This window comes from Pteropus vampyrus, unplaced genomic scaffold, assembly GCF_000151845.1.
Source record: "Pteropus vampyrus isolate Shadow unplaced genomic scaffold, Pvam_2.0 Scaffold52, whole genome shotgun sequence".
In the NCBI taxonomy this organism is placed as follows: Eukaryota; Metazoa; Chordata; class Mammalia; order Chiroptera; family Pteropodidae; genus Pteropus; species Pteropus vampyrus.
Genome location: NW_011888833.1, coordinates 3332866 through 3354671, shown reverse-complemented (window position 1 = coordinate 3354671; position 21806 = coordinate 3332866). Strand labels below are relative to the sequence as shown.

General features: G+C 41.9%; 1 protein-coding gene across 1 annotated transcript in view; it reads left to right on the top strand.

Annotated features, from left to right (window-relative positions):
* The window catches only part of CDK8 (cyclin dependent kinase 8), a gene marked incomplete at its 3' end in the record, with an annotated part of 85731 nt that overhangs the window by 10268 nt on the left and 53657 nt on the right, over positions 1-21806 (top strand). Inside the window, exon 2 of the mRNA XM_023530712.1 lies at positions 17951-18026. Within this exon, the coding sequence (XP_023386480.1) occupies positions 17951-18026 (76 nt within the window). The remainder of the gene's footprint in view (positions 1-17950; positions 18027-21806) is intronic.

Sequence of the window (21806 nt, the reverse complement as noted above, 5' to 3'; positions counted from 1 at the left end):
TATATACTATTCTTTCAGCTTTTTCATTAGGTTTACAATTTTTGACTGGTAAATTTTTTCAAAGTGCAATTTTTAATGACTATCATAATCCAATGTAGCTGTATATGACAATTGATTAAATAATTAAATGTAAATCTTTCAGTGAGATTACTTAGGGATGATTTTATAAATAGTGGCTTAGGACCTTACATAAACTTAAATATTCATTTAAACTTGTAATGTGACCAAAAAAAAAAAAAAAAAAAAAAACCCCGCTAAAAGTAACCTTGAGCACCTCCGTAACTTGTGAGCATTTCACCTGTCCCTCCCTGGAGCCTCTTGGCATTTAAGGCTGAGCCCTGAGCCTCTAGCAGACTGAATCGAAAACATGGGAATAGTGTGGCTGAGGCACTGGCGTCTGTACGGGTCAGGTCCCACGGTTCCATCACCGTAAGTAGCTCGGAGCGACTCCCGTGGGAACTCGGTGTCGACTGTCCCTAAGTTAACCAGGAAGCCCCCGGTGGCTTGTAGTGGTACCTCAGGGTGCTTTTAGCTTTCTTTCACTGATAATTAGTGAGTGAGCACCTTTTCGCATCGTTAGTGGCCACTTGAATCTCTTTTGTGAAATATCGTTCAGATCTTTTGCCTGGTTTTCTTCTGGGTCGTCTGCTCCTTCCTCAGTGATTTGTGGCAATTCCTGTGTTTCACTGACTGCGTGTGTATTGTAAAATGTCTGTTAGTCTGTGGCTTGCATTTTTACCTTCGTAATAATGTCTTTTAATAAACAAGAAGTTCTTAATTTTAGCGCAGTTTAATCATTTTCATTTTGCGAGCGGTAGTTTTTGTATCTTATTTAAGAATTTTGCCTACATCGATTGTTTTGTCAACATTTAGATCTACAGTCTATTTGGGATTGATTTTTGGATATTGTGTTAGAGTCAAGATTTATTTTTTATATTGTTATAATTACTGAAGCTTTATGATAAGACTTTATAATAGGCATAATAAGCCAGATAATATAAGTCTTCCAATTTGTTCTTTAAGATGACCTTGGCCATTCTAGCTCAGTTTTGTTTCCATACATATTATAGAATTACCTTGTCAGTTCCTTCCCTCTGCCTCCTCCCCCCCACTCTATTGGGATTTTGATTGTGATTGCTTTGAATCTATTGATCAGTTTGGGGGAGAATTTAACATTTTTATGATACTGAACCTTCCCATCCATGAACATGAGATGCCATCCATTTATTTAGAACTTTAATTTCTCCCAGTCTTTGTAGTTTTCAATGAAGTTTTTATGTATCTTTTGTTAGATTTATACCTACATATCTAATTTTTTTGTCTTATTGTAAATTGTATTCATTTCATTTTCTATTTGCTTGTTGCTAGTATGTAGGAATATAATTGGTTATCGTACGTGAATATTGCATCCAACAACCTTTAAATTTGCTTCTAAAATTTAACAATTTGTCAAAATTTCTTCTGATTGTTTGTTTTAGCCCTAAGATCACCCTACCATAATCTAATATACCAATATTATTTTTTATAAAACCTATTAGATTTTTTCTTGATGCTATATTGCATTTTGATTGGCAGTCATAAGTATTTGATATTCAATTAATGTGTTATAAAGATTGATTTTATTATCTACTAGTTGTAGTCCGAATATTTTTAAACCCAATTTTATATCTATATGTGTATATCTATCTCTCTTCTCTCTCTTTCTTGCTCTGTCCCTGTCTCTCTCAACTTTTCATCCTTTCCCAGATTCTGCAGACAGATTTCTTGAAAGTTCCTTTAAATCTGCCTCTTTTGCTTTCTTTTCACTGACTAGTTAACACTGACGTAAGTTGGTATCTCATTATATCGAGAGATATGTATCTCAGTATATTCATTGTATTGGTATTAGTTTGGGTTTTTAACATTTGTTTTTTCATATTTGTAATGTAATATGTTTATTTGTTGAAATATTGGAAAATTAAAAATCACAAAATATTAAAATGAATGCATATATAAGAAGACAAATTCAGACTGGAAGAAACATGCCAATGTTTTGAATAGTTCTTCCTTGAAAAGTAGACAAATAAATGACTTATATTCCAGAATTTCTACAGTGAAGCTATATTACTTTCTACTATTTGGTCATGGGGATATAATGGAATGTATTTAACAGACTTCCTGTATTAGAACATTTAAATTGAGATCTGATCTAATCTTAATCTTGATTTAGGAGTATTCCTTGGACAAGATTCCATGTGACTATTTTAATGCACATTATAAATCACTGTAGTTTTCTGGCAGAAATACTATTGATAAGTAAGTATGCCATCATCAGTTTTTGTTTTGCTTTTTAACGAAACAAGGAACTGAAAGCAGCTATAAAATTTAGGTAACTTTTATCTCATTGAAGTGTTATTTCCTTTTGTTCTTGTGAATGTTACAAGATAACAAGAAAACTTTTATTTTCTTGAATAACGTGGCTTAATTTCTAATTAAAATCTAATTCATTGAATTATTTTACTTTACAAATTGATGTTTTAACAACACTGGAATAATTGCCTTTCCCTCAAACTTTTGCTGATACTCAAATTTGACTATGAAAAGGGAAAAGATTACCATTCACTTTTTATTCTTTTGTATAATGTTCAGATCAACTCCTACGTACCAGAGCATTCTATTGACTCTAAGGCAGCGGTCCCTGACCCTTTTGGCACTAGGGACGGGTGCTCCTATGAGAATCTGAGGCCTGAGGATCTGAGGCGGAGCTGAGGTGGTGATGCTGGTGCTGGGGAGCGAGCGGCTGCAGGTGCAGATGACGCTTTGCTCACGTGCCCACCGCTGACTTCCTGCTGTGTGGCCTGGTTCCCCACAGGCCACGGACTGGTATGGTCCATGGCCCCTAGGGTTAGGGACCCCTGCTCCTGATACCTTTTCTAATAAGAATAATGACAATAAAAATATAAATTATAAAAAAATACGAAAATAAAGAGTAAGTTCTCTTTAGGTTTCTTTTTTAAAGATCTTATCCCTGTTAGACAGCTCGTTGTGATGAGCTTTATTATTCTTAAATAGGAAATTTGCTGCTTTACATAGGAAGCCCAGACTACAGCATAAGGAGCTGTATCTTAAAGGCGCTATCGTAGATTCCAGTGTTGTAGAATAAAAAAGTTAAGATTGAACCAACTCGTGTTCATGCTTAGTGCAAGTACACGATGAGGTGGTGGTCTACTAAAGATTTAAGCATGTTTTAACATTCTGTAAATTGCATATGTAGCCCAGATGTCAGCTGTCACTTCATCAGTCGTGTTTCATTGTTTTCTGTCCTCGGCATCTTGAAATCTGGACTCAGCACTTCTGGTCCCCTCTCCCCCGACGCTGTCCTCTTCCTCACCGCCCCCCCCACCCCCCAGCACAGACACAAAGGCATGCCTCAGCGGCGCAGACTTCACTGAGGTGTGTGTAAAAGAAATCGAAGCGCTTCGTGGCTTCGGAAGTTCCCGATAGACATTTCTGTCCTCCATGGCCCCTGCTCCGGGTGGCTCTCGATGTGCTTGCCTCCTACTTCATACGCTTTTTCTCCGCTTCCAAATGTGCATACCGAGCCCTACACTGCTTGGCCAAACAAAGGGGCCCTCTCTAAGCCTCGGTGCTGAGACGCCCAAGATAGCGAAAATGATTCATTCAGTTACACTTAAGTCTAACAGCCCTACTAAACGTGACATCGGTCAATATAAACATATGTATAACATTTTCATTTACATTCATATATATATAGAAAGTTGTTAATCTGATCTCCTGGTAGAATTCTGAAATTGAGAGTCATGAATGGATTAGAACAGCAACAATGAAATGGTAACCGCTCAAAATTTTTTTAAATCAAAATAATGAATGTTCAGATTTTAAACAGTAAAATTTTACTATAAGGCTTATAAGAAAAAATAGCATCTTTGGTCCTTATCCTCTCTAACTTGTGATTCTCACTTCCGAGAGGCAGGTACTTCTGAGTCTTGGCTATTTCTATAATTTCAGCATAATATTGTAGTATTTCTCCTGTTCCTTTATGTTTACATTTCAGACCGCTTTTGATTTCCTAAAATGGAATATGAAGGATTTCGTTCTGTCACGTACTTTCTCCCATCCCCATATAGAATTGAAAACTTCCCTCTCCCATCTTCCTAGGGTATCTTAGGGATATGGAATATACCGTCATCCCGAGTATTCTTAATCGCCCGTCTCCTGTGTTGGATCCTGATTTCTGGATCCTTATCATCACTTTGGCTTTATTCCCTTATTTTGCTGAAGCATTTCGCTGAATAGCTTTTAGAAAAAGGGCGAATGGAAGACACATTGTTTTAGACCTCACATGTGCAAAAAATGCCTTTATTCATCTTTGTATTAGTAAGGTTCAGACATCAGAATCATAATGCTAGGTTCATACAGTTCATATTAATAGAGATACCCCACCCCCCAATTTTGAGTATTTGGAAAAGTTTTAGTGAAAGATAATTATTCCGTGTATTTTTTTAAAAATCAATTTGCAAAGTAAAATTGTGTGTGTGTGTCTGTGTGTGTATTAGACACCGATACTTACCTACCCCTCTTTCTCTCTCTCTCCTCGCTCCCCCATCTCCCCCATCTCCCCCATCTCCCTGCACCCTTCCCCCAGTAAGTGGTTGGGGGAAGGTAGAGTGGATTCTCCTGGAGGTATCCAGGGACCTGGGTGCCTTCTGTCTCGTGACACTGTTCTTTCCTCCTGGGCCTTGCAGCTCAATGTATGAGTCCCAGAAACAACAGCCACATCTTATGGGAGCTCGTTAGTATCTCAGGCCCAACCCAGACCTGTTGAATCAGAATCCGCATTTCCCAATATCTAGGTGATTCATGTGCACATGAAGAATTAATTGCTCTATGGTTCAAAGATGGCTTGTCACCTGTATTCTCCCTCCATCCGGTGACATGGGGGAAGGAGGAAGTGGAGGGCATGCAAATTTGTTTTAAGGGCGTGAGCTGGACCCCGCCCACGCCACTTTCCCTCAGATCTCACCCTCACTAGTCTGTCATATAGCCACACCTGTTAGTAGCTCTGAGGGAAGCAGGAAATGCACAGCGAGTGACGCGAGTGACGCGGGCACGTGCTCAGCTGAGCTTGGCAGGCTCTTACTAAAAGGAAGAAGAGAGTGGACGTGGGGACTAGCGGTGTTTTACTCTTGCTGGATATGGAATTCTAGGTTGGAAACCCTTTTTCAAACCCCAGAATTTTGAAGATACTGTCATGCCGTCTTCCAGCTCGTGCTGGTGGAAACTCCAGTGCCGATCACGTTCCTGACGCCTGTGTGTAACTTGTGTTCCTCCCTGAGCGCTTTTGGGATCTTCCTGTGACGCTGCCATTTTCAGAAACCGTCACGACTGTCTGCGTTTGTGGGGTCTTATTTTATTGTGCCGGGTGCTGCACTACAGGGCAGGGAGCTTTCACTTAACACTCATCCTTGAGGTCTATAAAATGTTCTTAAATTTATTCGATATTTTCTCTCTCCGCATTTGATCTTTTTCTGGACTTTTATTTTTCAACTTTGTCTTTAATCTTTTCTAGTTAGTTTATTATTTCTGCTTTCATATATATTTTTAATTTGTTATCTGACTTTTTTATAACCTTGTTTTTATTTTCTGGCTGCAGTTTTTTTTATCTCTTTGTGATGATATAGTTATCTAATTTTTTTCTCTGTCGTGCATTGTCTATTTATTTCCTCTAAGTTATTTTGGTCTCTTTTTATTAGAGACTTTCCTTAAATATGGTGATTCTCAGCAATTTATTAATACCTAATCATAAAGCACCCAAAACACTGAAAGATCTTTGCTTATAAGGAGATCAGGTAAGGAACAAGCCGTTTTTTATGGACTCCCTAGATTTCAGGATTTTCTCTTAGGCTTCCCCAAAAGATGACTAAAATACCTTACTAATAAAGCAAAGCATCATTCATTGTGTACTGTAGTGAGAGATTCTTCTGCCTTTACAGAATCTCGGTTGTATCCCAGAGAAGGGAAGGGTATTTGAGGGTTCTGGGGTCTAGTCAGTGGAGCCTTTCACTGATAACGGCAGTAGACAGGCTTCCACTCCAGTCTTCAAAAGTAGAGTCTTTGGTAAGCTCAGCTGAGTGACTTGTCTGGAAGGGGGTCGTGAGTAGTTTATTTTTTGGATAAATGTATTTTGGGGACGTTCCCGAAGCAAACAAGGTTATTCGTAACTTCGTCTTCCTGGGCAGGAGTTGGTGGAGTAGCGAAAACGTATTAAGCCAGGTCGTTCAGCCATCGGTGTTGACAGTCTGTGGCTTTAAGTGGTTCTCAGCACGTCCCTCCCCAGCATTAACGTGTGGGAAAATGATTCTTCCAGACGTTTGTCACTGTGTGAGGTCTCATAATGACAAGCTGGGGGGAGGGCGCACGGGCCACTCCACCTTTGTAAGAGTCAGGTGCCTTTGTCGCATGGTCACTCGTTGGCCCATCTGACTGGACAGCGGCCGTGCAGCAGCACTTAGTACTCCCGAGGTCACACACTGAACACTGCGACACAGACACCGAGAGAAGGGTTCTGATTAGCGTCTGCAGAACACTTACATCTTAAAAAATTTCTAAATGACAGTCGACGGATGACTTTCAGGTGTACGGCTTAGTGATTCAACATTCATATACTTTGCAAAATGATCACCACGGTGAGTCCAGTGGCCATCTTTCCACTGCCTAGCTGTGAGATTAATATTCCCCGCGCTGTCCATCACGTCCTCCTGACCTGCTCCACAACTGGCGTCTGACCTTCCTAATCCCCTTCCCCTTTTCTGCCCATCCCCACTCCCCTCCCCCAGCAACCAGCAGTTTGTTCTCTGTAGCTATGAGTTTGTTTTTGTTTCGTTTTGTTCATGTGTGTTTTAGATTCCGCTTATAAGCGAAGTCACACAGTGTTTGTCTTTCTCTGCCTGACTTACTTTGCTCAGCATAATACTCTCTGGGTCCATCCTGCGGTCCACTTCTAAGCCAGGAGCCTGGATCAGTGCCAGAATTAAGCTAGGCAGAGAGATCCCACTTTATCCAGAGCTCACAAAACCAGATGTGGACTTACTGGCAAAATTAACACTTTTATGATTATTTTCTTTGCTTCTCCAGTCTCCTTCGTAATTGTAGAGGTCCCAGAAAGGATTGCAGGATCGTAAGCATGACATTTCCCCCCAAGACAGATCACTATTATGTCTGAAGTGGCTCTTTTCTGAACCCACTGCCTGTTTTCACAAGCCTCTTGGACGAAGAGTTCATTGGTTTTCTTTGCATCGTCTGGTTCCCTTACGATTCTCTGAGCCTCGGTATGTGGAATTCATACTTAACGGGCCTCAGTGGAGGTGCCTGAGGTGAGAAGGAAGCAGTTCAGAGTCCCTTGGCATGGCCAGGGAGGTAGAGGCTCAGGTGGTTTCCAGCTGGGGAGACAGGAGGGCCAGACGGGTTCTGGGTGAGACGAGGAGCTGTCGCAGGCATCAGACCACCGAGGCCACAGATCCCCGACCAGCTGGCAGGTAGTGGCCAGTAGACTTTTATGCCACGAATTCAATGTCAGTCTTCAGGAGCCACCTGATGGTCTGTTGGGGCACAGTACCCCAGTTGAAGTTGAGAGTATTGTAACATTTCGACGTCACCTGTCAGGAGTGACGCAGTGCCAGGTGATGAAATTTGTACTGTCAGTATCATAAGGTAGCTCTCTAAAGCGCAAGAGCGCGGGGCTGACTTTGGTCTGTCTTCTCTCTGAGGTCCGCGAAGGCGACAGCGTCCACATGCACACCGCCTGCTCTCTAGGCTTTTTCCAAGGGCTGTTTCTGTGCAAGTTAAGTTCTAACAGCTACCGCCATGAGAGATCCCCGTGTATTGCTCTGGCGGAGACAGCGACCTCCTTTCCTATGAACGGTGTGAATAGATGGCCTTTTGTGGGATTTGGCATTTAAAATATTACTTAGTACTGGAGTCCAGTTACCCAGAACACTAATCGATTCATTACAAGGAAGTAGTACTAAGGGAAACTGGGTGACTCCCGTAGGAAAACCTGTAAAACCCAAAAGTCAGTACTATAGATTGAATTTTTGTATTCACCCAAAATACATAGGTTTCAACCTAATCCCAAATGTGTTGGTATTCAGGGGCAGGTCCTTTAGGAGGGCAAGCCCTCGTACATGGGATTGGTACCCTTATAATAGAGACCCCAGAGAGCGCCCCAGCCCCTTTCCACGTGAGGACACAGCAGCCAGATAGCTGTCTGGGAACCAGGCCCTCAGCAAACACCGAATCCGCCAGCGCCTTGATCTTGGGCCTTCCAGCTTCCGGTACTGTGAGAAATAAATCCGTGTTGTTTATGAGCCGCCTGGGCTAATGTATTTTTGTTTTAGCAGCCTGAATGGACTAAGACGGTTTGATTGTATGCTTTCGCCAGATCATGAGTAAACTTTAGCCAGGTATCGCTCACATACCAGGGAGTGACTAAAAATGAAAAACCATTTTAAGAATAGAGACCTTACAGGTGACACAGGTCAAGGTAACCTTCAGAGCAAGAGAGGAAAGAAGTTAGCCAGGAAGACAAAGGATAGGGAAATAGAGACCGAAGCATGCTCACTGGTCTTGTTCTGGAGGTCCTTGGTTGGAGCACTCTCCTTCCACAGACCTGCTTCTAGGACATTCCTAAGCATCTTCCCCCTTTCAGCAAGCATGGATGTGGAAGTCAAGAACTCTCATTGTTTCCAGAGCGTTCCAAAATTAAGGACTACCCCAGGAGAGCCACTCTCAGTTTGTGTGTATTAACCTTCTATCTGGCTAGCTAGCTAGCTAACTGGCACAGTCTGGTGAGTTCTGGCATCTGGGCGTGTCTAGCAAGGAGTCGCATTCTAGGGGTGAGTTGACATTTGTTCCGGCACATCCTACTTCATATTTTCTTGTTTCATTCTTAAGATATGATCCATCAATAATGAAGGTTAAGTCTGAATTTTCTAGAAGACTATGGTATGTGAGTTCAGGGCACAGTTTGCCCCTTTGGGGAGGGGGAGTGGACAGAAGAGACTGCTCTTGTCAGTGAGCAGCAGAGACTACAGCACGAAGGACCTTGAGTTAAAGAAGATCCTTAAGCCAAGTGGAAAGAATCTTTGGCTACTGTGGCTATTCGGTGACAGACTGGGGAGCCTTGTGCCACTGGGTCAAGAGAAACTAATAACCTCTGCTTTCTGATGATTCTCATGAAGTCAAGTCAGAACACCAAGGGCTGCTTCAGTCTCCCGGACGAGTAGGTAGAAAGGGCCATGACGACTAGGTAACCTCAGAAGGAAGATGCCGAAGTGCTCATGTGAAGTTGCAAATGATCTGTTCGCGGTTAGGTTCCCAGGGAAGAGGTGTGGTTATTGAGGACGATTATAGAAAAATGGGAACCCGTTGCCTGCAGTAGGCAGCGAGATCTCGGCATCCTCATAACTGTCTCTGAGCTGATTGTCTTGTCTCCTTGTGTGCCTGGTTATTTTTTATTATGTTTTAGACATCGTGTTTGAAATTTTACTTAAGAAATAATACCTAGGAAATCATTTCTTCCAACAACAAGCTCTTTTATTGGTGCCTGAAGGAGCTAGCAGTCTGGGGCTACATTAATCTGTCTTTAGGCTTTTATATTTGAAACTGAGCTGCAATATCCATGAGAGTCAATGTAGTTCTTGTTCATACGACTTTTAGAGTACTGTTCTCTAGGGTCTCCGTGAAAAGCGCATGGGCGTTTCCTAGCATCCTTTCCTTCTTCCTCCCTGACTTTAGTGGTCCTTAGACTGTTAAGTTTTATCTCTTTAGCCGTGCCAGGCTATCAAAGGCAGCATTCGGCTCCTTAATAGGCCCCTTGTAGGACCAAACATAACTCTTTGGCTATCATTAAATCCTGAGTTTGCTTGTTAATTATCTACTTCTTATTCCATATATTTTAATTTTATTTTATTATAGGTTTTCTTACAGTCTCATGGCAGTTGTATTTTCCTTTTTCGTTTGAATGATTAGAACCTTTTTTTTTTTCTCTTTTCAAATGAAATGTTTTGTAGAAAAGTAAAGGAATAAAAAGAGGATCCGTTTGGGTCAAAGCAGGGCCAAGGCCTCGGTCCTTCCATCCTTCCCTTCCTTTACCCCTTTCTGTGCCTGTGCGATCACATTAAAATTTTAGGGCTCTATGAAAATTTGAAAAACTTGTCTTGGAAGAGAGTCTCACATGAAATGCTCTTAAACATTGAAGCATATAAAGAGGTATAATAAAAAACACAATGAACACCTTTATCCTCTGCCTGAGGAATAAAGCATTACTAAATGAAAGCTCTTCGTGTACCTTTCTGTGGGAGGGAGAATAATGGACACACAAAGATGTCAATCGACATCTTAACCCCTGGAACCTTTGAATATGTTATTACGTTGCAAAGGGGGATTAAAGTCACAGGTGGAATTAAGGTTTATTTTAATCAATTGGCCTTAAAATAGGAAGATTATTCTGGATTATCTGGGCGGGTCCAGTGTAATCAAAAGGATCCTTAAAAGTGGAATCGCGAGACAGAAGTGCCAGAGAAGGAGCTGTGACAGCGGAAGCAAGGTTCGAGTGACATGACGTGAGAGGCGCCTGACCCATCGTTTCCTGCTTCGAGGAGAAGGAAGAGGTCCCCGAGCAAAGGCACGTGGTGGTCGCCTCAATACGTTGGAAAAGGCTTGGAAACCGAAGCTCCCTCGAGCCCCCAGAAAGGGATGGACCCTGCCGGCACCTGGATTTTAGCTCACGGAGACACGTGTTGGACTTCCAACCTTTACATCTGTAAGATAAGAAATTCGCGTTGTCTTCAGGCAAGTTCGTGGTAGTTTGTTATACATTAGCATTAAGAAGCTCATACACTCTCCTGCTCAAAATTACATCTTTCATCCTAGCAGTAAACATCATACCGGTGTTATAATTCCCGTGAAAGCCCTCAGACTTCTGTATCATATATATGTTAAGTAAGACTGTACATGTGTGTAAACTTCATATAAGTGGTATTGTGTGGTACTTTGCAACTTTTTTTGGTCATTATCTTTTTAAGATTGATTTTTCAGTCACAGTAGGCATACAATATTATATTAGTTTCAGATGTGCAGACATTTCCGTATCTTAGAAAGTGACCACGACAAATCTACTGCTCATCTAGTACACCACACAGTTATTACACTATTATTGACTATATTCCCTATGCCGTACTTTGCATCCCTGTGACTGCTTTGTACCTGCCAGTTTGTATTCTTAATCCTGTCTCCTTTTCCACCCATCCCGCCCACCCCTCACATCTGGCAACCATGCAGATGTTCTCTGTATGCATGAGTTTGTTTGTTTTGTGTGTTCGTTTATTTTGTTCTTCAGAGACCACATATAAGTGAGATCACATGGTATTTGCCTTTCTCTGATTTACTCCACTCAGCGCAGTACCGTCTAGGTCCGTCCATGTTGTTGCAGATGGCAGGATTTCATTCTTTTTTATGGCTGAGTAATATTCCATTGTATATATGTACCACTTATTTTTTTATCTATTCATTCATTAACGGGCACCCAGGTTGCTTCCATATCTTGGCCGTTATAAATAACACTGCAGTGAACATGTGGATTCACACGTCCCTTCTTAAGTAGTTCTGCAACTTTGTTTTAAAATTGATTTTGAGAATACATGTTGATACGTAGAACTAACTACATCTTATTCATTTGACTGCTATGAATCTCATTATAACTTGTGAAAATTATATATCCTCCTTTTGATGGACGTTTGGATTGTTTGATAAGCAGTTTTTTTTTAAGGGAATCAGCATTTTAAAATTAGAAGATTTCACATTAAAATCTTTATTTCTGCCTTATCTGTAAAAAATAGAATATTCGCAAACAATTTTCTGGGGTTCTGTCTAATACAATAGCCACTAGTTAGTTACACGTGGCTATTTACGTTTAAATCAATTAACATGAAATAAAACTTAGAGTTCAGTTCTTCAGTCCTACCAGCCTTATTTCAAGCACTCAGTGCTCGCACGAGGCTGGTGGCTGCTATACTCCCAGAGCAGAGGCAGAACATGTCCATCTCATGGACGGCTCTGCCGGACAGTGCGTGACGCTTGCCGGAGTCACAGACACGCTGCTGAGGGTGCACGTGCCCTTCAGCTCACCAAAGCCACATGCCACGTGCCCCTCTCTGACTAGACAGTCTGCCGTGGAGGTCACCGAGAGTTGAAGCCCAGCTTACCGTTTGACTTTGGCCACCTGTACCAGGGCTGTCTGTGTATCAGTTTTCCTCTGTGTGTAGTGGGCTAATAGGTTGTTCTTGGTAGCATTAAGTGTGTAAATATATCAGAGATGATTAGAAGACGGCCTGGTGCCTTTTAAATGTACACGAGTGTTGGTGCGTCTTATTACCATACCCATTACCTGCCCCTCCCTCTGGCAGCAAGTTCAACAACGAAACTTTCTGGACGCTGCGTCTCCTCCTACTCACCACCCTACCCTTCGCCTTTCCTTACAGGCACATTTCTCTAAAAGGTGGTTCACGTTTCGTTTGGCACCTTGCTTTGCATTTACTTTTCGACCTACTCCAATCTGGCATAGATGTGCAGTAAAGATGCCCGAATCAAAGAACACCGACTTGCTGCGTATTTGGGGGAGAAGGGCCACCCAGCAGACATGTTCTCATCTCGTCGTCTTTTTACCTTAATTCTTGGGAGCGTGTCTTGTCAGAGAGCTCTGCATCGTTTCTTTCTGTTCTGCTTCTCTCTGTATCTTCTCCACTTCTCCTTTTAACCCTTCCTTCTATACCACAAGTGAAAATTTAAAAATATGTATTAAGTTCTTATTTATGAATTATGATGTATTCGGCTGCAAATAATAGAAAATTCTGTCTCACAGTGATTTAAACTGTAAGGAAGTTAATATCTCACAAAACCATTAAGTCAAGATTGAAGGCAGCCTCCGGCTACGGTTCTCTGGGCACAGTGCCTCCCCGATGTCGTTAAGATGCCAGGTTTTTCGCTTTCTGTACCTGTTGTCCTCAACATCAGCTTCATCCCGAGGCAGGTCCCTTCCAGGGAGGCATAGTAGTTACCATCGGCAGCCGTGGCCGTGAACTTCCTGAGGGAGAGTCTCTCTGATGACCCAGCAAACCCCCAGGAAGCTGCTCAGCGGTCTGCCACATGACTCATTGTCCAGAATTGGTTCACGGCTTGTTCCTGAACCAGTCATAGGCAAGGGAAGTAAAATCACTTTTGGACCGTTCTGGCGCACCCGGGAACTAGGGAGAGGTCATCTTCTTTTGAGGCACATAGTTGTGTTACGAAAAGTAAATAAACCTGGTCAGAACCAGCGTTCTGTAAAGACGGAATGAGGAGGAATGGATTCTGGGTGGGCAGCTAACTGTGTCTAGCAAATATGCAGTATGCCAGTCTCTGTGACACCTGAGGGTGGCCCTCCTCCTTTTTGAGCTCATCCCCATCAAGCTCCGTGCTTCCGAGCTTGTCTTGTTTTGATTCTTAGCTTTCCTGAATGTGAGCATATTACTGTATCGGTACTTACTACTGTGTTCATTTAGTAAATTTCCCCTATGGAATCAGCTATTTAGACGTGACAGCTTCGGCTGTCACGTCTAAATAGCTGATTCCTGGGTCTGCGATTTGCATTTTGATTTCTAGCCTTTGTTTCTCTCTCTCCCCACCGGACATCTCAGTATGAATGCTGTCATCTCAAGCTCGTTTTCTCCTAAAGCCAATTACTTGGCTATTTTTAATTCATCACTTTGACCTTCCATCCAGTTAAATCTTAGGTCAGATTAGTTATTGTTTTCCTATGGGACTTGAATTTGTACCTTTCTGTTTTATTTCAGTCTCTTCACCTAGATCGTGGCTGAATTAAAGGCACAGGCCAGGCCATGTTTACCTTTGTATCTTCATCACTGTTCATAGTACTTCGCACGTTATAGATGCTTTAGTGAAGGGAGAGTAAGAGGCCTACTACACCTGAGAGCCCTACGCAGGGTGTCAAGAGAGATGCTGACAAGGGAAGGATGCGCACCGCCGTTGGCAGACGTCTCAGCAGAAACTTTACAGGCCAGAAAAGGGTGGGACGATTCACTGTGGACAGAAGAAAGCTGCCACTCAGGAATACTCTGTCCAGCAAAGCCGTCCTTCAGAAATGGAGAGGCGAACACTCCCAGAACAAAAGCCGAGGGAGTTTGTCCTCACTAGACCTGTCCTCCAGGAAGTGCCCAACGGGGGACTTCAGGCCGAAGCGAAAGAATGCTAATAAGTGACATGAAAACAGACAGGGCAGCGGTAACGGTGAGTATATTGTCAGATTCAGAACACTCCGATACCGCGACGTGGCAAAGGCTAAAGGACAAAAGTTTTAAAAATAAGCACGGTCACAGTAATTTGTTAATGGATGTAAAAAGAGGGGCATCGTGACGTCAGAAATGTAAAAGAGGGGATCGAGAGTGTGGTTTTTGTCCGCAGTCAAACATCGGCATAAAATAAGCATTAACGTTTTATGTAATCGTCATGGTAACGACAAAGCAAAAACCTACAGCTGATCCGTTAAAGGGAGAAGGGAATCGAAGCATACCACTGCAGAAATGATCAGCTCACAGAGGAAGTCAGCAAGAGGGAAGGAAAGGAGCGTGGGTACTCTAAAGTAGCCAAAAAACAAAAGATGGCTGTAGCAAGTCCTTATGTAAATAATTACTCTACACATAAATGGATTAAGTTCTTGAATCAAAAGGTATAGCGTGACTCAGCGGATAAAAAGCAAGATCCCACTCTAGCCCGCAGGAGATTCACATTAGTCTCAAGGACACACACAGGCTCAAAGTGAAGGGACGGAAAGAGAGATGCCACGCAAGTGGAAACCGAAAGAGGCAGGGGCAGCTCTGCTGAAATCAGATAAAATGGTCTTTAGCGCAAAAGCTGTAATAAGAGATAAAGAAGGCCGTTATATCACGATAAAGGGATTATTTCATGAAGAGGACATGATAATCACAACTATATCCTTAATAGTGGACTCATTCAGACGTAGTGAACATCAAGTGCAGATATTCTTAAGGTATTTTTAATATTGCCAGTGCCCATCCTGTGGTGCTTTACTAGAAAGTATACTGTAAAGCCGATTGTCATAAAACAGATCTTGCCCAGAAAAATGTTGTAGTTGGGATGTATCTTTCTGACTAAAGGATTGAGTGTAAAATATGTCGCAAAAATAAAGATAAAGCTGTGTAAGTTTTAATCATCCTTTAAAATAATCAAGTATTAAACGAACTCCATAGATTTTGCAAGGAGTTATTCCTTTATTTAATCATATCTTCATTCTACTCAGATCTCCAACTCTACCCTCTCTGCCTTCTTTTAGTACGTGACCTCATTTCCAAGACCAAAAGAATGGGAAAACCATCAAAATGAGAACGCCCCCAGATTTTGGCCTTTGAACCAACGTCTTGCCGATGAGCCTTTGCTGGTTCTAGTCGGGGTGGGGGAGTCCTCGGCTTTCTTCCCATGGGGATGGAGGGAGTGTTTGTCTTTCCGGCCCCGGATCTGATTTCTCCTCAGCGAGTCGCTCTTCGTGTCTCCATCGGCGGCTCCTTTTCTCGGGGTCCCTCCCGTGAGCGCTTTACACACTCGTGTCTCGTCTGTCTTAAGAAACAATCCTTCCCCTTGTGTGTTCCTGTGGCCGCCGCCTGATTTCCTCCCCTGCGAAGTTTCCCGGCACTGACCGTCCCGTCCACTTCTGCCCCGTTCACTGCTCAGCCTCGCGCGGTGCAGACGGCGCCTCTGCGTCACCGCAGCTGCGTCGGCCTCGGCCACTCTGCGCTTGTCACTTCATCGTGGTGACGTTCAGTGGCCTCGTCTCAAGTCTGCCCTCCGCTAGACCTCTGCACCTTTTATGCCCTTTCCTTCGCGCCCTTCCCGAAAACCTTCTTCTCGCCGACCCTTCTCTTTGGAGTCATCTACTCTCATGGCTTCGATGGCTGTGTATGTGCTGATTAGAGGAGATCGGTGTCTTCAGCTTTCTCCAGACACATTTCTTTAGACATGTTTATGCAGCTCGTCATCCCCACTGACGCGTGTCACGGGCCCCGACGCTCAGCCCACACAGAGCAGCGAATGATGTCAGTGACCTGTCGCCCGGGGCAGCACCCGACAGCTTCGACGCCTCTCTCTTCCCCATCCCCAGGGCTCAGTCCCCAGGCGCTTCTGGCTCTTCCTCTCTGTGGCCTGCTCTCTGCAGTGGCCACTGTCGCCGCTCCCCGGACCGATTCTCACACCGTCGGCTTTTCAGTGGCCCCTCTGTCTCTGGGCCCACTGCTCCCCGCAAGCATTCAAGCAGCAGCCAAAGAGAGTGTCCCCTCGCCAAATGTAACCGATGGTCTCTCATTAAAAAATCTTCAATGGAGCACTTCCTGTTGTTTCTGGAGTAAAAGGACTTTTATGTTCTGGCTCCCAGTTTCGTCCTCAGCCTCGTCACCAGGTGTCGACTCTGTTTCTTCCTCAAATGCTTTTCTGTCGCTTCATATTCCTTCACACTGTTTACACACACACACACACACACACACACACACACACACCCACACCCAGACACACCCACACCCACACAGACACACCCACACACACAGACACACCCACACACCCACACACAGACACACCCACACACACAGACACACACACACACACAGACAGACAGACACACAGACACATACACACAGACACAGACAGACAGACACAGACAGACAGACACACACACATAGACACACACACACACACATAGACACACACACACACACAGAGACACACAGACACACAGACACACACATGGACACACACGGACACACACACAGACACACACACAGACACACACAGACACACACAGCAAACTGCCTGGGAACCCCTCGGTGGGTCCCTTTCAGAGGCTCTGCAAGGTCCACAGTGTTTCCATGACAGCGCTGTGATATTATTTGCTTTTTTTTCACTCTGGTTCTCATGAGTGGTAGATTTTTTCAAAGATGACGTAATGCGATGATACCTTTGCTCCGGTAGCTGACGGACATGTGCTTTTATGTTGTTTCTGGGCTCCCATTTTTAAATCCGAATCGGGTAAATACTGACGCACAGAGCTCTTCAGTGTTTTCAGTAACAGCCACGAGAGCGCAGGGGTCCCGAGCCCAGAGTTTGAGAACTGCTGGTAGGCCTCAGTCAGCCGGTGTTTCTTTTGAGAAGTCCTCGGTCGGGTCCTCCACCAGTCACTTTTGGGTCACCTTGTCCGTGGTCACCTATCATGGTACTTACCTTGCTGTATCGCGGTAGCTTAGTTACCTGTCTTTCTAGGCCCGTAGACACAGGAAGCTTAGAAGAGGAGCTCTCGTCTCCCCCGCTCCTGGCACAGGCCCGGGCCCATAGTGAGTGCTCGGTGAACACTTGTTGCCTGAATCTCTTGGAAGGCATTCAGGGTCACGGGGACTGTAACGTGTCTTAAATGATAACCGTTTTGTACTTTAGCGATGCGTTCGTTTCTGGATTGTTTGCATTCACTGACACGTGGACGGGTTTTAGGAAGCAGGCCATGTGTGCACGCACACGTGCACACGGAGAGGACGCGTGTGCATGTTGGAGCAGTGAGAGCCCGTGCCGGGGGTCAGGCTCTCTGCTTCGGGGTCCCCGTCTCTGCAGACGGCCGCAGGGCCCAGGACAAGTCTCTTTATTCCTCCGGCTCTAACTTCCCTCGTGAAACTGCGGGATCCCACGAGATTATCTAAAACGTTTTTCCTGGATTGCGGTCTGAGAATGTGTATGCGAGATGTCGAATGTATACTAAATATGTGATTTGTATTTATTTATAGTTTATTAAGAATGAACATAAATTTAGATTTATCTGTGTATTAAAATAACTTTGTTTTTACAGGAAAGATGATAAAGACTATGCTTTAAAACAAATAGAAGGAACCGGGATCTCTATGTCGGCATGTAGAGAAATAGCAGTAAGTGAAGCTCTTTTTATCATCATTATTATCAACTGACTTAAGAGTGTCAACTATGTAGATCTCTTTATTTGTCACATATACACATAACTGAAAGTTAATAAATATTTTTTTGTATCACTAGCCGTAGAAAAATACTTGTTTTTTAAAGAGAAGTAAAGGTAGCATTTGGATCTAGCAAAAATTTCTATAAAAATTCATTTATTTGGGATTGAGTCCATTTCAGTTGTTTATATAAATATATGTTTTTCCAATAAACGTCATTAAATAATTAAAGGTTCAGTTATTATTTCATCAAGTGCAATGAAAGTGATATGATAGTTTAGATAAAGTTAAAATTTCTATTTTAATGAGATGAGATGAATGTTGTTACTTATATGAACGTAAATGAATCTGTTATTTGATTTTAATTGTATCCACCTGTTTATTTTAATATGTGAATGTATGCCTTTTTCTTCTGGACACGTACCTAGTTTTACATGTGGTATTAGAATCTAATTTTTTATTTAAAGAAAAATAGGCTTCATGTTAATTCATTACCAAATAATTATTCGTACAATTAAACTGAGGATTACTCCCATGCGATTTTTTAAATCTATGTGTCCAAATTTGTCTTTTCTGGCTTTGAACAGAATATCCTAGAATAATTATTATGGTCTTCGCTTTTGGTGATTTCAGCCCGTCTAGCTACAACTAGGCTCTCTTGATCTGGAGATATTAATTTAGATAATTTTACTGATTCAACAGATTCTGTACCGCAGAGTTTTCAACTAACAGTTGTTTATTGTATGTCATGTTGACGAGAACTAGACTAGGTAAAAGTAAAGAAACAGAACAGATCGGGATCCCAGGCCTTAAGTATTTACATGCTGATAAGGAAAGAGGCTTATAAATTTTATAACAACGGTGAGCCAGCCTCTATGATAGAAGCGTATAGAGAACGTCAGAAGGGTGTACACCTAAGCTGGGGAATCAAGGAGGGTTCCAGGTTTTGGAGGACAGGTAAGAATACCAGCAGGAGAGAACAGTAGGGGCGAGATAGAGGCCATTCGTAACCAAAGGCATGCATGTCGGAAAGCGTATTTCATTTACTCGATGAACCTTTTATACCCTTGAATCTTGAGGCAGCGTATCCGTACATTAACTGTCAACCCTTCAGCATCTACTATACTGTATATTCTAGTTAGTTTTAAAGAATTAAACCCACGGAACTGTGGTAAATGGCGTCAGACGTCACGATAGTGATTCCTTTGAGGAGGGACAGGGAAAGGCGAGACAGGGAGGCAGAGCAGTCTGCAGAATGCTGGGTCTGGTTGTCTGGGTTGAGTATGTGAAAACTCACTGAGCTGTGCACTCATGGGTCATGCTTTTAAAAACAAACAAAACTGTGCCTTTAGGAACAGACACTCTGTACGTTTATATTGATAACTGTAAATGCGGTTTAAGCACAGAAAGGAATAGGAAAGGTTATTTTTAATGTACTTGATGGTGGTTCTTCAACCTGAGGTGAACAGAAATTTTTAATTTTGATGAAGTCTAATTTACGAATTTTATCCTTTTTATGACTTTTTGTGTGTGTATCTGAAGAAATCTATCGACCTATTTGTTGTCGAAGATGTTTCTCTGCATTTTCTTCTAAAAATGTTGTTTTAGCTTGACTTTTTAGCCTTGATTACATTTCGTTCATAGGATGATTTGGGGTTTGAGGCTGTCCACTCATCCCCTATGAATGCACAATCGTTGTAGCATAGTTTTTTGAAAAGATTCTTCCCCATTGAATTCCTTTGGCACCTTCGTAAAACACTAAATGGCTTTGTAAATGTGGGACTGTTTCTGGGCTTTAGTGCGTTCCACTGATCTCTGTCTATTCTTAACGCCAACACCAGATTTCTCGGGAGTTACATACAGCAAGACTTGAAGTAAGGCGGTATCAGGCCACCATCTTTATTCTTGTTTCTGCATCGTTTGAGCTATTTTAGGTCCTTCGCATTATTATGTAAAATTTTTAATCAGCTAGCCAATTTCTAATTCTAAAAAATGCCTAATAGGGTTACGGTTTGGATCAGTTCAGAGAGAATTGACATCTTAATAATTCTGAAACGTCCAAGCCATGAATCTAGTCTGTTTTTAAGGTTCTCCTTCATTATTACTCTCACCGGTTTTATAGTTTTTAGCATAGAGGTTTCACACACCTTTCGTTAAATTCATTCCTAAGCACTTCATGGTTTCTGACCCTCGTACATGGAATGATTTAAAATTTTTTATTTTCCATTCATTTGCTTCTGTAATCAGAAATAGCATTGATTTTTTTTTTTTTTGATATTGTACATCATGTAAATAATATATATCTAAGTTCACTGGTCGGTTTTTGGTGATATCTTGGGCTTTTCTACATAAGTAGTTATGTAATCTGGGAATAAAAATAGTTTTTCTCCTTTCCGTCTTTATGCTTTTAATTTTTTTCTTTCCTTATTGCGCTGGCCGGGGCCTTTCGTACAGTGCTGAGTAGAGGTGAGCACGGACATCTTGACCTGTCCCCGTCTTGGAGGAAAGTGTTCTCAGGAACTAAAAACACTGGCTGTAGGGTTTTTATAGATACCATCAGTTAGGCTTAGTTTGTTTCCTTCTATTTTTTTCATAAATGGTATCGAATTTTAGCAAATGCTTTTTGTGTTGCTAAGGAGCTTTAGGTGTATGAGTTCGAAGGATGTTAGTCTATAATTATCTTCTTATAACGCCTTTGCCTTTGGTATCAAGGTCGTGCTGTCCTCACGAAACAAGTTAGACAGCATTTCTTCATCCTCTGTTTCCTAAGGGTTTCTGTGTGATTGATAGTTATTCTTCCTTAAATGTTTGATATTATTTACCAACCAGCATTATTTTCTTAATAGAGGTAGAGCTGTCAGATTTTACATTTCATCTTGTGTTTGATGAGTTGTATTTTTATGTAAAAATATTTGTCCCTTTCATTTAAGCTATTGACTATATTAGCACAGTGTTGTTCATAATAGTCCCTTATTATCTTTTCACATGTGTAGCTTCTGTAATGGTGTCCCTATTTCATTACGGTTTTGGTAATTTCTGTTTTCTGTCCATGTCAATGATTTCTGCTCTTTATTATTTCTTTCTTTATACTTATTTTTGGCTTACATTTCTTTCGTATTTTTTTAAGGTGAGACCTTAGGTCATTGATTTTTAAACTCTTGTAAGCAATGAAAACTATAAATTTCCATTTAAGCAGTGTTTTCTTTGCCTTCCACAAATTTCATTGTATTTTTATTGTCATTTAGTATAAAATACTTAAAATTTCCATTGTGATTTTTTTCTTTTATTCATGGATTATTTAGAAATGTATCGTTTAAATTTTAAATATATGAGGCTTTCTGGGTAATTCATTATCGTTGATTACTAATTTATTTTCATTGCGGTCAGAGAAAGGCGATCCTATATTTTAGAGAAACACACCAAAATACTTAGAGGTGAAATCGTATGAGGTCTGGGATTTACTTCAAAATAATCCAGGATTGGTGGGAAGAGTGGGGATGAACCTAGATAAAATGAGATGTGCCGTGAGTGGATAATGATATATGGGCCTTTGTTTTACTATTCCATATACTTTTGAAAAAATTTCCATAGTAAAAAAATGAAAAGAAAAAAAACCTTCGTCTCCTTTAGCAAGTCTTAGCACACCCCCCTTCCATTTGTGAAATCTTCCTCCGCGATCTCATTTCCCACCACTCACCTCCATTATTCTCTCACGACCTGTACCCAGTGCATTTT